Source organism: Symsagittifera roscoffensis, chromosome 9 (assembly GCF_963678635.1).
Source record: "Symsagittifera roscoffensis chromosome 9, txSymRosc1.1, whole genome shotgun sequence".
Lineage (NCBI taxonomy): Eukaryota > Metazoa > Xenacoelomorpha > Acoela > Convolutidae > Symsagittifera > Symsagittifera roscoffensis.
Window position 1 is genome coordinate 1,563,382 of NC_087070.1, and position 18,032 is coordinate 1,581,413.

Consider the following 18,032-nt stretch of genomic DNA (forward strand, 5'->3'; position numbering starts at 1 on the left):
ACTCTTTGGAGTTTCATTCATTATAATTTCACTTAAACTTCTTTCGATTTTAAAAAAACTGGATTTTGATTGGCTAGCATGGTTTCTGAGCATCCTTGCATTATTAATGCATTATTCATGAATGATTTTCACTTGAAATACCTCAATGTGTCCGTAAGTCTGTTGCGGTCTGACCCAGTTGACAGTGAGTGCTTTGAGAGAGTGAGAGGAGAGAGACACTGTCACGTTGCGGGGAGGGGAGGGGGAGGCCACATCTGTGCTGCGGGACACAGGCGCCGACCAGGCGCCGTCGCCCGCACTCGTGAACGCCCGCACTGACACCGTGTAATCGGTGATTGGGTCTAAAACAGGAAAAAATTGTATAAAATTAAGCTTTCAATTGTTTTTGGCGACCAAAAAAACGGGTCGTTCCCATTAGTCGCGTGTAGTGTATACGTTAGTATTTTCCCCTCTTTAGGCCCTCCCTCAGCAAATTATAGCCCTACCCCCTCTGGCCAAATATTACCCTCCCAAAAAGTAAAGGGCTATGGTTTTTGTTATACAATGGGAAATGCCAAAAAAAGTTTCTGTATGCTGTTTCTGCGGCCAACAGAGCTTCAAAGCACAGCGATAAGTTCTGTGAAAAAGGGTTTTTATAATTCATTGCAATCTGGTTTGCAAATGTATTTGAGTTTTGTACTTGTTTTTATGGGAAAAATTTTGTGATATTATAAAGCCGTTTTGGGCACTTTTTTTAAAAAAATTTTGACAAAAAAAATTGCTTTTTTTAGCGCGCGTTCTACCTCAAAGTAAGAATACATTGGCGCCAAAGGCGCCTTTTGAAAAATTTTAGGGTCAGTCGGCCAAAAATGGATTTCTTAAAAAGTACCAAAGGGGGACCCTTTGGGTCGGCAGGGGGTCGAATCCCTGAGGAAGGGGAGTCTGCCCCCCCCCCCCCTGATTACAATGCTAGGCAGAGAGCAGGGTGGGCATTTTTTCGAAACATTTTGAAAACTTTGCGGACCTTTCCTAGCTCTCCAAAAACACTAAGACGACCCTATTTTAAACAACTTTTTTTTGGCGCGCGCACTCCCCTAAATGGCGACTTAGGCGTTATATTGGCGAGGCGCCTTTAGAAAATATTTGAGGTTGCTCAGCCACAAATGGATGATGTAAAATTATATTAAGTGGGAGACCCTTTGAAAAAATCTGGCAACCAGAAATGAGGGGAGAGGCGGTCACCCCCTCGGCACGTTGAGGTATGCAGAAGAAATGTACTCAAAGTGGTTCATTTGATTACCCTGTTTTCTATTAATTAAAAAAGCAGACTTATTTATTCTGATTTTCAGAGAAAACAACAAAATATTTATGCTTGGAGGTTATTTTGCATTTAGATGATTTTCGTTAACCGAAACATTAGTCTTCAAAAAAAAAGCTTACATCCAACGCAAATCTTGACTTCTTGAGCTCAAATGCTCGAAAAGATTTTTCTTAATCAGTTTTGGGTGCTTGAAAAAAGCCATTTTTTCAAGTAATCTGTTAAAATAATGCGCGCTCTTCAAGATATATTTTTGATGCATACGCATAAAATGAAACCAGTGAAATTCGGCGAATCAAATTGAATTCAAAACTTTTCAAACTGAACTGGCGCAAGCTAGTTGGTCCCATTAACTACATAAAGAACGCATTATGACAGTTGATTCTTGATATTGTTGGAGGATAACCTTCAAAAAATCAAAAATTTAAAATTTAAAACTATATCAAAGTTTCTTTTAAAAAATTATCAGAAATTGTGGTTATTTTTAGCATAAAATCCCGAGAGGAAGAACTCAGCAACACCAATCTAGAAAAATGATGCTGATATTGCGAAATTTTTTGTACATCAATTTTGCTATAATAGTATGTCGTAAGCTTATAAATTTCGATCAATAAAAAAACTTCCTCCTGATAAGCAATGATAAGAAAACACACAGATTAGATCGAAATCAAAAAGTAAATTGCATCAATGAAAGCAAGGAAAACAAAAACAGTCAATATTATAGATTGAAAACGTCATAAATAAAACGCAGTTTTTGCGTATTGCAAGCCTAACTAAGCTTAGTGACGAAATTTTAATAATCGATATAAAATTCAGTGACGAAAAGGAACTAAAATTGACACGGTTCACATTGGTTGAGCAAGCAGTCTCTAGTAAACTCAAACAAGACTGCTCGTATCAGGGCGAAGCCTTGAATCATCCGTCCGATTGCCTTTTAAAGTTTATGGAGCAGTAATAACCTATAAAAATTAAATGTAATAAAAAGAATTTTTTTCTAAAATTTGAAATTTTTTAATGAAAATCATCCCCCCACACGCCATATACAGTACAAAAGGATAAATTTCGCTCTTTGTAACAAATCAATCATGGCAATTAAGTTCTTTCTGCCTATTTGGAACGATTTCTAAGACGGATTAAATCTCTGCTTACAGGTTAATAGCGCGAAATATATCGCACGTTAATTATCCCAAATTGGCCTAAACGGCAATTTTTAAAGCCCCATAACTTTACAAAAAAATAATCACAAGTAATATTTTTTTTGAAAATTAAGATTAAGACAATACCTTTTGAATTATATAAAAAAGTGTGAAAAATGGCTAGTTAAAAAGTCGAAATTTGTCTGAAGAAAAAAAACCCACCCGAGCACAAATATTCCGTTACTTTCGTATCGAAAGTCAGAACGACCTTATTTTTTGTACATCAGGGTACATATTGTTATCGCATAGTTGTTGGTAACGAAAATATTATTAAACCATAAAAATTTCGGACAACATCAAACATCAAGTGTAAAAATTGAGTAGTACGAAACTACAACGACAAATTAGCTTGCACTAATTTACTTTGATTAAATTTGCATTTGGTTACGTTTGCACGCAGACACGCAGAAACAAAATTTGTTACGCTTTCAGCGCGCATAAAATAGTCCAGAGCATAGCGAAATGGCAATTTTAAAACCCCCAGAACGTAACAAAAAGTATTTGATGATGAAATGTCTTTTTTACATTTGAACTCAAAGAGTCATTATTTCATTTGAATTTAATTTTTTTTCTGAATGTTCCGGCTGCCTTTCAAGAAATATGGAGCAGTGTTTGCTTTGCAAGTAATCTAAAATTTCAAAAAATTTTCAATTAAAAAATTTTTTTTGAAAAAGTCATCAAAACTTGAAGTATTGATAAATTTTTCAAAAAAAAATTAAAAACAAAATAAAAATTTTTTGAGATTCTTTCGCTGAATTTTGACTGAAAAAACCGCCCCATTTAAAACTATTTTAAAGCAAATTGTAAATCCAGTGATTGCTTGCAAATGTTTTTCTAAATTTTGACTTAACCACATCATAATGTTTCAGATGCTTAGAAAAAATTTTCACCGAGTAAATAGAAATAGCGTGTACCGCACCTCCGGTGCTTCGAATTTTCAACAACTCAAAAAACTATTCTTTGAGTGTACTCTGACAGCATTCAGTTACAGGGTTCGTAATTACTAATTTTGCAATGGTTTTTATTCAAGTTTTTTATACAAATTTTGAAGAACCATAAAATTTTTATATAAGTTCTTTGATAAAATTTAAAATGAACTAAGAAACGTCACATCTGGGAAACTGAAAGCAATTGAGCAGTCGCATTTGGACGCAAGATTTGCAACTCCTGAGAGTATTCTTACATTACCCAACTACAACGTTGGAATAATCAAAATTTGAGAACCTTTACCTTAAGTTTTCTAAAAAAAGGTATTCACATCTCAAAAAAGTACAAAAAATTGAGCAGTCTTTTTTGATGGTAATATTCGCAATCTTTGAAAGTACACAGTAGTATTGTATCGTGTCCCGGATCCTAAGGGGGGGGGTCCTTCCTAAGGGGGGGGTCCTCACGTAAAGCAAAATCCTAGGAAAGGGGTCCTTAATTTTTTGGAGGACCCCTATCCTAGGATTTTGTAAATGATCGCAAGTTCCCACCCCTAAAGTAAAAGACCCCCTCCTTAGGATCTTGTTAAGCTGAGCTCAACAACCGGGACGCGATACAATAATTCCTTCTAATTCCTTTGAAAGCGGTCCCTTTTCCCGCGATAATTAAAATTAATCGTCCTAATTCCTGAACTTTTCTTTTTTTCGTCCTAGTTTCATGTGGATATCATTTCCTGGCTTTCTTTCTTTTCGTCAAAGATTTGTCATGCTATTAAAGTTTATTATTCAAAACAAGCCTAAGGATTTCACACATTTGTTTGAATTAACACTTGGTTTGTGTCTACTAGTTTATTTGCCTGAAGCTATTTATGTTAAAACAGTGATTGAGCTCAATACGAGTATTTTATTAGTTGTAAATTGGTAAAAACCAAAACATATACAAGTCGAAGTATAAAAAGGACGAAGAGTAAAAATCATCTGAAAATATATGTTTCAGACTTTAATGTTTATTGTTTTGGTTTTCTTTGCGGTGTTTTTTAGATGGTCGTTCTTCTGAAGCTTCAGATAAAATAAATGGGTTTTTTATAGGGGGACGTTCACGGACTCGGCTACTAGAAGCTTCTTCTTCTTCTTGCAGCTCTGCTTCTGAGTAGGGCCGCTGTAAAAATCCCCAATCCGGGAGTGTAAAATCGGGAGAACTGTTATCAGTTTCATTGTATGAGTTGGCCCACTCGGTGTCCATGTAAATGTCTTCTAGAAAAGCATTTTCTTCAGCGGCTTTATGGCCAAAGGGCACTGTCGAAATTCCGTCGAAAAGTAGAAAACGTTTTGAGTCGAATGGTGATAATGCAAGTTTGTTTTGTTTCACTGTCATATTGGTGTGACCTTTCGAAACTATATTATAGTTGTATACTCTCATTGTTTTTCCAGTGAATAATGTGTCCCTGAAGGTTTGGTGGACCAGTTCTCTCTGTGCACTCCGTTTAATTCCTTTGGCACTCAATTTTTGAGTGCCTTCTAAACAATAGCAAAATTATTATTCTTTTCTACAACGTTGGGGATAGCTTCATTTCACTTCAGCAACTCAATTTATACCGAACAAAATTTGATTCATTTTACCAAAAAAGAGCAGAAGACTCTAAATTATGATTAAAAAAGAGGAAACAAGAGGGAATATGTTGTCAGATAAATCAACGTTTAGGCAACATTGTATAATGTTGCCTAAATCAGCTAAATGCCCATAGTTTAATGCAACAAATTAAGGGGTGTAGGTAGGTTGGTGGTGGTATTTTTGTTCTGTAAAAGGTAGGAATGGGGGGTGGAAGGGTGGCTTAAATTTTATTTACCATTAAGGACGACCGAATATAGTTTCGGTTTTAGGGCGATGAATTCTCTGATCGGCTTCCCACCAGTCTCGTCTTTGAACTTCAGCACAACTTTCTTGTTGGTATCCTCGAACAAGAAATGGTCCTTATCGTAATTTGAAAAGTCGAAATCAGCTTTTATTTTCTCCAAGTCTCGGTAAACGTCATCAGTTTTTATGGCGTAAATAAAACTATCCGTGTCGGAGTAAAGGAGTTCCAAGTTTAGATTTGGTTTCATTTTTTGATAGTGAAACTGAAACATGAAACGCTTGGCGAGGTCTAGGATGGTCGCACCAACTATCATAGGTTTATCCCACAATATTTTTGTTACTGAAAAGCTAATTGTGGCTAATTGATCGTCAATGATTTGAAAGCTTTTCATTGTGCTCAGAGCTGTTTTTTGTAAAAGTTCTCTCTCATTCCTTACAATCTCCAGCTTCTTTCTTCCTAACTTAGACTCCATTGTCTTACCGAAAGCTGAATTAACAATTAGCTTGTAGAAGTTCTCCTGGAATTTATTTACCGCGGCTTTTCGTAGGCGGGTGTTGAGGTCGACAAAGGGTGCCATCCAGTGACTTTGGCGGAACTGAAGAACTTTTCCGAGGTGAGTTATTTTCATTCCTAGCTCATGGTACAATTTTAGGGTAAGGTAGTGCAAAACATAACCTTCTTTAGGATGCAAGGTCTGTAGAAGCTTTGGCACTTTTGGCAGTGTGGTGATTCCCAATTTTCCCAACATGTCGACTTGCTCGTTGCTCATTGCACCGATGTCCACTACTTCACGAGAGGGGGCAAGGGGGTAATCAGCAAAGAAGTCGTGAAGCTCTTCGGGTATGGTTAAATTGACTTCAACTATATAACCCCATTCTGATGTTTCGCTGGTGAGCAGTATGTCTGCCAGACTTTTTTCAACTATTGAAAAATCGTTTAAGGGCAAAGGGCAGTGTTTCATTATCCCCCCGTACAAATTGTTTGCATCAATATTGAGGATGTAGCTTGATGGTTCTGAGGGCGAAAAATCGTCGAGGTATTTATTGTTTGCTTTGTAAAATCGGCGCGCGTAAATCGACGACATGCCTCCTCGTATCATTCGCTGCACAAGGTCTAGATGTTCACGGTCCGTTAAGAGTTTCAGTTCGGGCTTACAAACTTTTAGAAAGGCGTCCCCGGAAAGGTTACTTGCCGTGAAGTAACAGGCGCAATCCAGCCCGTATGTTTGATAGCAAACTTCACGAAAAGCTTCGAAAACGGAAGCAAGCAATAGCACATCTGTAGTCAAGTACAAGTCGTGGTAATCACCAAGTGAGCCACACTTCAGTTCGGTGAAAACTTTAAGGGCATGATTGTACTCGCTTCTTGAAACACTCACATCACCTCCTGTTAGACTATTTTTCCACATTGCTCGTGGGGGAAGGCGAGTTTCTCGGAATTTTTCGAATGAGTTGAAGTATGAGTAGGGGTAATGCCCTTTCTGTTTCAACAGACTGACTTTTTCACGTGAGTGGCCGAGTTTTTCAAAATAGTTCTCCAGCAGAAAAAACTTTTCGTTGGGCAAATTATCGACAAGTTTTGCCAACGATGCCAGCATGAACCTATACGAATCGATGAATCTCAGATTTTCGTAGAGTTTTTTGATTTTTCCGTTTTTGTCCGTGTACGTTTTTATGTAGACTGAGATTGTCAAGGATATATATTTTTCTTCAGATGCGGGTATTACGGAAAAAGTGTTTTCCGAATCGCTTTTTGCCAGCGCTTTGATTATAAAGTGTAAATCATAATTTGACAAATTATGAGCTACCACTGGAATGTAATTTGTTGTTTTTCTATTAACGTTACACTCATTGTGTGCCCAACCCAGAAACTTGTTGGTGTAATGGCAATGATCAAGTACCACTTGATCATTGTCGGAAAAATCATTCTCGCATATCCAACAAATTGTAGCATCTTCCCGTTCCTGGTCTGTTATACCAGTGAAAGTGTAATATTTCCTTTTTTCTACGTAAATTTGTCTCGCTAACGATTCAAGGGAGCTAATTAGCTCTTCCATCACATTCGGTCCTCTTTTAAGCTCAAACTTTAACAGGTCTTTTTTCCCAAATTCGATTACTGCTAACGCGTAGCCGCACGGTTGATGGATTTCAATTGTTTGCGTGCTAGATTTTCGCGGATCAGGTTGCGGTCCGTATACTGGTAAGAGCAGTGACTCCAAATCAAAGTAGATTACTCTGGGTACGTACCAACGAGCTGTTAAGTTTTTGAACTTGTGGTCATCTTTTCCCGGCTTGGGCATTGTTATGACGACATCTTCGTCTTGGTAGCACAGTTCTTGATGTCTTCTCAAAGTTTCGAATGAAGCGCATGTGTGGAAACATTTGCGACAAATCTCAGATTGAAATCGGTGCACTTTGTGCCGCACGTACTCGACCAGTTTCTGGAGATCACTTATCAACACATAGTGATATTTTGATCCATCTGTCAGCAGCAACAAGTCCACAATCAGGCTAGTAGTGAATCTGCTCGATACTCTTATGGGCAACAATTCGCCATCGTTGTACCTGAACAGAAAAATAATTTTTATACCTAGGTTTGAAATGAAATAAAAAGGGTGTTTGAATAGGTGAAGAACATTATTGAAGGAATTTTAAAATTTTTAGAAGGAAATTAGAATTTGCTTACCGGAAGACGTTGATTTGACAATTGTTCAACTTTTCAAATCTGTCCATATCCATCAGACCCATTGGCATTTCGTATTCCCCATTGATTTTCACAATTCCTTCTTTGTCGAGATTGTAGGTTGAGACTTTGTTTTTCTCCAGCCACCGTCTAGATGTGGGGTAGAGGGCCGGCTCATTCACATTGTGATATGCGGCAACAAAGGAGTAGAGAAAGCAACGGTCATCATCTTTAGTGTTGATATTTGTGAGCAGAGTAGATGCTGCGCTGAGTGCATCAGGTAGCTCGAGGTAGGATCCTGCTCTTATTGGTGAGAAGGCCGCGAAACTGATTTGCAATTTTTCAATTCTGTCAATAATCCATCCGCTACCATGAGAAGAGAACGAATTGACTTGGTTGACCATATGTTCAATCAGTTCCAAGAATTGAACCCCAGCTATTCCCTCGAAGTACACTGTCAATGTCTTAGTGTTCAGAAACAGCATGGTCCTTTCGAAGTTTCCACTGTCCCCGTCTTGCACAGTGGGAATTTTGATCATTCCCACTTCCACATGGAATTGCACCTTGTTCGGACCCTCTTTGACCCTTTCCAGTATAAGAGCATCTATTTCCTCCTTGTTTTGCATCATGACTTGAAGCAGATCCATTTCTTTTTCACCAACTTTGAGATCGTATCGACGCAATTTGCCTCTGAACGCGCTTTCCGTTGGGGCAGCGGAAGACGTCGTCTCAATGCCGTCCCAAATAGGTAATGCGTGCTTCTTCAGCAAGTGTTGTCCATAGCTTTCCGCGGTGAGAAATATTGTATGGCAATAGATACAATGACTATTCGAAGTCATGTCATGTACCAGCTCGACGTGCTCTCGGGCTTCCGACAAACTCTCGAATGACTCTAGACACTCATCGCAAACAGTTTGAGGAGGAGGGGGAGGAAGGATCTTGTGAACTTTTTGCTCATGTCTTCTCAAGTTCCTTTTAGAGCTCAGTATTTTTCCGCACTGCTGGCAAGGAACAGGTGTCGCGATAGAAGTAGAGTTCGGCATTGTTTGTTGAAGTTACTGAAGTAATTCAGGAAAATTTCAAGAAAATTTAGGAGAATTTCAAGTAGAACTGGTTATGGAAAAGCAAAAGCGAGAAGTGACTAGCACCAAAAAACTTTGCGGGTAAGGGCAAGTAGAAGCCATTAACGAGAGTTATACTTCGCCGTCTTGGCAATAAGTCTTTTCCTTTCCAAAAACAGGGTTTATTCTAGCTTTAAGCTCTATATGTCTCATCACTCTGCTCAAGTGGAGGGGTTTTGTATACTAAAAACTGATTCATTTACAGCCTCAAACTTTTGCTGTTAATTTTAAGGGTTAGCGATAAAATTTTGGCTTTTTTTAGGCGACTGGTTTAGACTTTCAATTAACATTTCAGCACTAAATTACAAAATTTAATGCTTAGAATGATTCAGATAGAGCCTAAAACTTTTTCTGACTAATTTTAACCGTGAAACAGTAATTTCCTAATGATTTCAAGCCCACTTCTTGGTTTGCGTAAATAGGTATAATAAAAAGTAGATTTATGAGATAAAAGTATTCAGAAAGTAAAGCCCTCAACTAACTAATTAAGTTGAAAAAATAGTAAACTTAAAAAATGAAAATTTTGCAAATTTGACACCTTGATAGTTACCGATGCATGATAAGCATAGATTGTCATTTGAATGTGTAAAAGATATCGGAATCAAAGTTTCCTTCATGTCATTCGGTGTCCCGTGAAACATTTCATATCATGTCCTTCGAAATATTAAGGCATGGCCGTTTGGTTTAAGGGGCAATAGCTAACCCGGCGTTGCTCGTCGCTACGCTCCTCGGGAACGCCTCCCGTTCTGTAATTTCAAGTGAAATTTTTTTTTTCAAAATAAAGGAAAACCTCAAACTTTTTATGTTGTGAAAAAAGGAAAAGTAATGTTTAAAAAAGTGTCTTTTAAATCTATCAACAAAAAAACCAGTAAGTTTTGTGGGACCTCGAGCACAGTTCTACTGGTCAAGTTCGAAATTTAAAAAACATAATTTTTTAACTTCTTTTTTCCTTCATTTTTAGCTTGAATTATTCGTTCGTTTTAAATTCAAGTGAATGTGGTTTGAAATTTTTAGGAGCTATCTGATACGTAATTAGGACAAGCGTAGAAATTCAAAAAAAAACAATTATAACCCAATCAATGAGAGTAGACGCCTGAAAAGTTGTGATTTTTTGAGAAAATCTGATTTTTGTGAAAATATTGAAAAAAAAAAATTGGGAAAAAATTTTTTTTCTCTCCAAATCCATTGAAACTACCCTCAATCAATTTGCCATGAATTTCTGAGCAGGGTTAAGGGTCATGTTCATTTTTCGAAAAAAAAAACATAATTTTTTTTTTTTCACATTTTTACCAAAAAATTGTCCGTTTTTCACCCAAAACATGTATATGAATGTAATATAATGCAGATTTATGGCTTAAAACACTCTCTGTTACTTTGCGTAAGACCTGGCTAACCCCACCGGACACAAAGTATGATGAGAGAGAGAGGACAGAGAGTGTTTGATAAAAAAGCCAAATAAATATGGTTTGACTACCAACAAGAAAATGTTGGACCCTTCCATATTTATCTTTCTTTTGAAAAGAAAGCAATATCCCGAAAAGGATATTCCAAATGGGGTTCACTAGTGAGCAAGTGTATTTATCTCTCTCTCTCTCTCTCTCTCTCTCTCATTCTTTCTCAAACAACAATTTTAGCGTAAAATTATTCTCGATTTCTGATTTTTTTCTAGTTTTTCTCTAAGATTTTGCTGAAAACTTTACGGGGCAAACTTTAATTGATCTATTAAGCAAAATAAAAACTGAGACAAAAAATATACACACAGTAATGTTAAAACAGCTTAGAAGTCAAATCAAACAAAAATGAAAATATAAAACCTTGGAATAATATTTGAAACAAAAGAAGGAAAGTTTTTTGTTTAAGTTATTAGAAACCTCGAAACTGTAGTTTTCTCTTTTTTGGCGCATAGCAAGCTGCATTTGGAGGAGTGCCTTGAATGAGATCTGGGGTGACTAGATCAATTGTCTCCGCACTAGATGAAACCCGAGCATCCGAATAGGAAGTTGATTGTTCTGGAGTTGAAACTGGTCCCCTAACAAACGACTCGGGAGACATTGCTGTCGGAATATCCCAGTACGCTTCGCGCTCTGCATAGTCACGAATACATCCCTCCTGATTTTCATACAACGGCATTGACTCGCAGTCATACGCGAAGAGAATTTTTCTTGGAGACTGCTCGAGCGAGGTTGTGTCGTTTATCTCCGTCTTTTCTAATGCCGGATAGCTCTCGTGAATAGTGCAACTCTCGTACATTCGTTTTCGATTCTGTCTAAGTAGATCGATGTGATCAAGGAGGTAGTTTGGTAGCATGATATGACTTTTTGTAGTCCATTCCTCGTTTTGATTCTCGTCGTTTTTTCGGGGAGCCAAGTCATTGAACGGACTTGCTGTAGACGGAGAGACTCTCTCTTTCTGTTGATGGATGACTGCAATCGACTCTCTCGTGTATGTTTGGTAGATAATGGTTCTTTCTCGATCAGACACTGAGATTATTTGTAAAGGACTAGTCATGACTTGAAGAGGTTTAAAGTTTTGTTAAAATGAAATGACTGAACTACCGAAATGAAATTGAGAGAATGAAAAGTATGAAAAGTTTATTAATGAAAATGAGATCAGGAAAGGGGTGGCATAGTTCAATTAGGTCAAAGCTAATAACTTTTTAGGCGAGGCTATCAAATTTTATTCATTCTTTTAAGCATGACGCCTGAGGTCATGTTAGGAATGAATGTGAAAACCCGATTTTTTAGATTTATGTGACAGCTTTATTATAGTGGTTACGGGCGAAAGCACTCAAAATCAAGTTTTCATGATAGTTTGCCAGACATTCATTGTTATGCTGTTAGAAATTCATTACCATGATTCATAACAGTCATTAAAATAACCGTCACAATAAATAACACTAGAAGATTTTTAGACAATAGCCGGGGGAAAAAGTAACTAAATACCCATATAAAAAGAGGTTTATCGTTAAAGAAATTATATCCTTGGTGATTAAGTCTTATCAATATGGCTTAGGGCGCTCGTAAACTTTATCACCTAAATTTTTACTTTGGGAGCGCATGATCTGTCTCGTATACTGTGATCAGTCATTCTTCAACGTTCCACACTAAAAACCAGTTGGTTGTTATTCATTTATAATGTACGCTTCTCTTGACACGGATGTAGACTATTTCGATGATTTTAGGGATATATCTTCGAATGATAAACGTTTAGTTAGAGTCGGTGCAAAAACATTCGCACAGACCGGTACTTACATAACTATCAAATTGTACAAAAAAGACGAAGAGGGAACTTTTAAGTATCGACAAGGAATAACTTTGTCAACTGGTGAATTCGAGTCCTTGGCGGACAATTACACAAAAATTAAAAGGTTGACGAAAGCAAAAAACTGCGACGTGACTGAAAAACTTAGAAAAAAGCGAAACAAATCTAAAAAATCTTCATGCTCTGAAAAGGAATGCGAAAGTGAAAACGATGATAACTGTCGGGTTGTGTAACATTATCAACTCGTTATTCGATTGAAACTTCAAAGCAATGGTTGAAGCAATGTATGAGCAATCCCCTGATTATTTCAAACAATTCCGTAAAAATTACAAATTTTTCATCCTGAATCATGAACCCAACTTTTCAGGCTTCGCTTCAAAAGCAAATTTTGCAGTATCCTCCCATTCGAATAAATTAGATTTTTGCAACCATTCGATTGACAACGAAAAACATTATCATGTGCTGGTTGAATTTACGAAAGAGTCTACCGATTTACTTAACAAGATGACTTCAAAAGCCTTCGTTGTTCCTTGTCTTCTCTCTACATTCAAATATTTAATTTTGGGTTGCTCCAACTATGAATTGTCTGGCCCTCTGATGGAAAAACTGAAAATAGCTGTGAATTATAACTCTATCAACAACTTAGATGTTAGTGGTGTTCCAGTTCGCAGACGATTGCCTCAAGTTTGCTTCGGCTCGCAGACTAAATCTGTTCAAACTCAAACTGACCTGATTACTAACGTAACAATTGAACGCTTTACTAATATTTTGAATGGTGAAAACGCTGCTGAGTTTTCTAAAATAATTGACATAATTTTAAGTGGGTATGGTTGTATGGAAATTGATTCAAACACTTTGTTTGTGAAATTTATCATGGAGAAGAAATTCAAGTTTTAAATATTGGTTTTCTTTCGCTCTTGTATACCAAAAAAAAAAAAAAAAAAAAAAAAAAAAATGTTACTACACAAGCGGGAGGCGTTCCCGAGGAGCGTAGCGACGAGCAACGCCGGGTTAGCTATTGCCCCTTAAACCAAACGGCCATGCCTTAATAATTCGAAGGACTTGATATGAAACTTTTCGCGGTTCACATAAACTTGCAGAAAAAAACTTTGTTGTTAATAAGAATGAATTGAAAAAAAAAAAAACGAATTTATAAATTTTACAAAAACATCAATAAATTAATTTAGAATAACATATGTTTGGCAAATCTTATCAAATCATGATCATTAAGTTTGAAACCTATTGGAAATTTGTTTGTAATTATAACATGAGCAACATAAATACAATAAAGTCCGCATAACACTGAATCAGCTGATTGTATTGGTTTTTTCAACAGTAGCTGATTTCCCTCGTGAATTGTTCGTCGCATATTCTTGTACACGAGGGGATAATCACATAATCGTTTACCTAGAGGATCTGCGAAGAATATCTGTCCTCCAGCTTGAGCAAAAAGCAACCAGTGGGTTCCAGGTTGATCCGATGGTGAGGCATTCATAATCATGAACGTATTATCGTTTTTCAGTACTGAAGAGCATGGCAAATCTGCCGGAAAAACACCTCTAAAGCGATGTTTCAAATGTTTACAACGGTTAATAATTTCTACTAGTTGAAGATTATCCATGTCTATCTTAGGTCATAAGAGTGTTTTTGGTAATTTTTCTATCTGAACGCACATAAACTGTTGATGCACGCTCTCCCATAAACAATAACTCGACGTTATTAGCGAGACCTGCGTCAAACTTGAGTTCGAGCGAAATAGTGCAATTGGTCAATTCAGGATGAATAAAATCGTGTGAAGCCTCCTGAGTAGACGTGAGATCAAAAGCCATAATATAATGATTATCATAATTAGCGAGACTGATTCCATGACTAGTGTTTAAAACAAAATCAAGAGCCTCAAGCGTATTGTAATAAATTCTTTTATTGTCTGATGTTGAGATGGGAGTTCCGGCAATGGGTAGACCGTTTCTGTAAACAATGATCTCATTCAACCCAAATTTCTGGTAATGAAAAGGGTTTGTTCTATTAGTACCCAAATATGCTTCGTTTATGCTCATTGCTACTATCATTCTTCGAACAGGTTCTTTTGCAAAAACATCCTCTTGTCGCCAGCTTTGTACTCCTGCAGTTGCGAGAAACGTTTTTGGTACTACTTCGATGTAATTGTAAAATGCCGGGTTCTTCAACAAAGTTTTTTCTATTGATGAGAGAACATAGTCAGTCACAGTCATCTTTCTGACATAGAGGTTAGCTTCGATTATTTGGACCTTGTAGTGTTTAGCTGCATCTTCAGATATGACAACAAAATCATTAGGAGAACGTCTAAGAGACAATCTTATTGTCACACCGCTAAGTAGATGCTTGTCACACGACAAAAAATCGCAAGCAATTTTACCAAATAGCTTCAGCTCGCTCGAGGCCGCAACGAGACCTTTACGCTCCGTAACATCATCAGCTCTCCTTCCAGCACCGTCAATGGCTGATGGATTTTCTTCATAATAATAACCTTGACAAGCCAACCATGTTTTCTTGGCATCATTACCGTATGAAAACTCGGTCTCAATAAAGCTTTTATGGGCAAAATTAGCATTGGTAGTTGATATTTTTTCACCATTCAGAGACAGTGTACACTCAGAAAATAATGAAGATAAAGGATTGTTAACAAAATACGGCGTATCTCTGTTTGCCGCCTCTGTAGCATGTGTTCGAAGCACGTTTCCATTGCTTCGAACAATTCGTGCAACTATTTCCAAACGAGTACGTTGAAGATCGATGAAATTATTTCTGTCGCCGAGTACTTCAAACTCTAGCATAGGACCATCAGGGGAGTAGGAAGGTCCAATTTTTTGGGTGAATGCATTTTCAAAAGTGACAAGCAAAGGCGGTTTCTCAAATAAGTCCAAGGAGCTGTGAGTTGCTTCACTCGGGATTAAATTAGAAATCATTTTTAACCCTTGTAAAGAAATCGGAGCGACTTCTCTGTGCAGTTCGTTTTCTGGGAATGACGCGTCTCGTTTTTCGTTTAAACGCCGTCGTTCTTTTCGGATGACTTTTCCGAGATCTACTTCCTCCTCCTACTTGCTTTTTGATTGTTTTTCTAACGGTGCTTTTGAGTGCCTGCTTAGGACTTTTTCTTTTTGTTGCAACTTCTATCAGTTCTGGAGCTGCCTGAAGAAGTAGTTCTTTTCCGATTTTTTTAGCCGCGGGTATCACAAATTTTCGAGCCAGTGGAAGTGCGACTCTTCCTATTCCCAAGGCTAATGCACCGAAGCCACTGCCTCGTTGTCTATAATGCCCCGAGAAATGTGGTAGGTTTGCTTGGTTGTGGTAATATGAATCCATTTTGATCAATTGCTAAACTTTTGAAATTTCAAAGTCAGAACAACTTTTCCCCCTCCAGCGAAAGGAACAAGTCCTCCAGTTTCTGTGCGCAAGTTCACAGAAATATTGGAAATATTATTGACCAAAAGTTTTTTAAAATCCAAATTACTAAACACTTTACGATGATTCGGTTCAATTGTACATGCGTAACCGTTTTTCACTCGACGATTTGTATCAATGACTCGTAAAAGGGGTGCTTTTGTGTCTCCGACTATTTGATAATGAATTATGTCCAGATAAATAAACATAAGCTGAGTACCAGCGCATACATCAACGGGATAGTCAGCAATAAGATCTTGGGTAGAGAATGTGCTATGTTTCGTGCTTCCTTGTTTGTAACCTATATGATAACCAGTTCCATCTCTGACGCCTTTGAATCCAAGTAGACTAGGAATTTGCGGGCTTGAAAAAGTTATACCTTCCCAATAATGCAGCCATAAGGAAAGATGTTTGGTTATTGGATCTATTACGTAATCCAATTTCTCTAATTCTGTCTTTCGACGAATCTCGTCCAGTATTTGATCAATGCTCGTATATTCTCCTTTTGTTAATTTTGCTGTTTCTCCAAGGTAAGGTCTGGAGATCTTGTCTTTCTCAACTTTCATGCTTGCTATAACCCGATCTTTTTTGTAGTACACAATGTTGTTGTCAGTTACGTTGTTTATCTGAGTAGGGAAGGTAATTTCTGTAACTGCTACTCTCCATTCACCTTGCAAATTTATTTCTTCACTCAGGAGATTTTTGAAGTTGGCCAGAGTGTTATCCTTAAAAACGTTCATTGATGCAGATGAAACTAGGGTAATTGTGAAGGAAGGGGGAACATTATGGGTGAAAAGACTGTCGGAAGTGCCCTCAGTCATGATTGTCCTTCTCCAGAACGCGAATCAGTTCAGACTCGTAAAATTTTCCCTCAATCGGTTCTCTGTTAGAATCAATCAAATTGTATGTTGGAGGATTTCGTGTTGGTATGTCAAAAACTTCAAACACTTCATCGGTGAACGATTGTTTGTAACCCTTGCGAAAACGTATGTCTACTTTGGCAAGTCTAACATAATCACCAACATAAAGCTTTGGACGTCGAACTAACTTCAAAGACTGTTCTGCTCTTAATGAAATCAGGCGAGGAACATCTTTTTTAGTTACTTTATTTGGTGCAAGATTTGTGACACGATTTGTTCTCGAATTAATTGCATTGACAAAATCTTGCAATTTGTCAATGTATGAGTAAGTCCATTTATCCTCCAAGTACTTATAAATAAGATTTTTCAAGGAACGGATATTTCTCTCAGCGAATGCGGACTTTTTCTCGCTCTCTGTGCTATATGTGTTTATGCCTTTCTTTTTACATAATGCTTCGAAGGACCCTTTAAACTCTGTGCCCTTGTCCACCCATACTTTTTCCGGTTGTTTTGTCGTTATCATTAGTTTGAACGCTTCTGCTGTTGTAGTAGCATACTTTGATTTCAAGGGTTGCACTCTGAGATAGCGGGACATGCAGTCAACTGCAACAAGCAGATACTTAACATCATGGTTGTACTGGGCAAGTTTATCAACAAAGGCCAGATCTAATGACCAGATTTCGTCGATATCGTAAACTATGACCTTGAGTCGCGGCGTTTTTCGGATCACAGTTCGATATTTTGTGTAAGCAGGTTCAGTATGAAGGAAATGTTTAACTTTCTTTCGCGACAAATTGCTTGCTTTTATCAAGTTGTTCACACTACCAAATAACGCGGGACCTTTGTCACTGTATTTAGTTTTCAACAATTTTTCTTCAATCTTGGTAATTTTCCCATTGTTTTGTTTGCGCCTTCGTCTTTTCTGACGTTGGAGAATCTGAATCGTTATGGGGCGTTCCGTATGAGTCAGAGCCTTCTTCTGACTCTTTTTCACGTTTTTGGTTTTGGGTTTTTCTATTACCGCTGAGACTTTTTCGTTTGTGTTTTTTACTTCTCTTAAGGTTTGCACTACTTTTTTCCTGCCAAGTGGGCGATGTTGAGCGGGTTCTTGAGGGTCCGGGTTCTCGTTTCTCTTGAGCGTTAAAAGACGCTGACTGAACCGCGTGTTTGGCATTTCGATTTATTACCAGGTTTTCATTCAAGTTGAGAGCAGTTAAAATGTTAATGAACGCCGGATTGTGTAGTTTTTTCGTTGGTTGTTGTATGTCGTATAAAAATATTGTAGCTTTAAGTCCTGTTGGTACTTTATCTACATATATCACCTCATTGTCATGGTTTATGGTTACTCTTTCTGAATTTTCTATAATTTCAAGTACGGTTTTTGCTCTAACAAATTTTTTGTCTTCTAAAACTTGT

The 18,032-nt window shown here is 37.4% G+C and overlaps 2 protein-coding genes across 2 annotated transcripts in view; both read right to left on the reverse strand.

The window, feature by feature from the left end:
• LOC134854592 (uncharacterized) overlaps positions 1-18,032 on the reverse strand; it is a 343,397-nt gene that overhangs the window by 208,203 nt on the left and 117,162 nt on the right. The gene's annotated exons all lie outside the window — the stretch shown is intronic.
• The window catches only part of LOC134854390 (uncharacterized), a 152,496-nt gene that overhangs the window by 88,729 nt on the left and 45,735 nt on the right, over positions 1-18,032 (reverse strand). Inside the window, exon 10 of the mRNA XM_063870619.1 lies at positions 142-341. Coding sequence (XP_063726689.1) covers positions 142-341 — 200 coding nt within the window. The remainder of the gene's footprint in view (positions 1-141; positions 342-18,032) is intronic.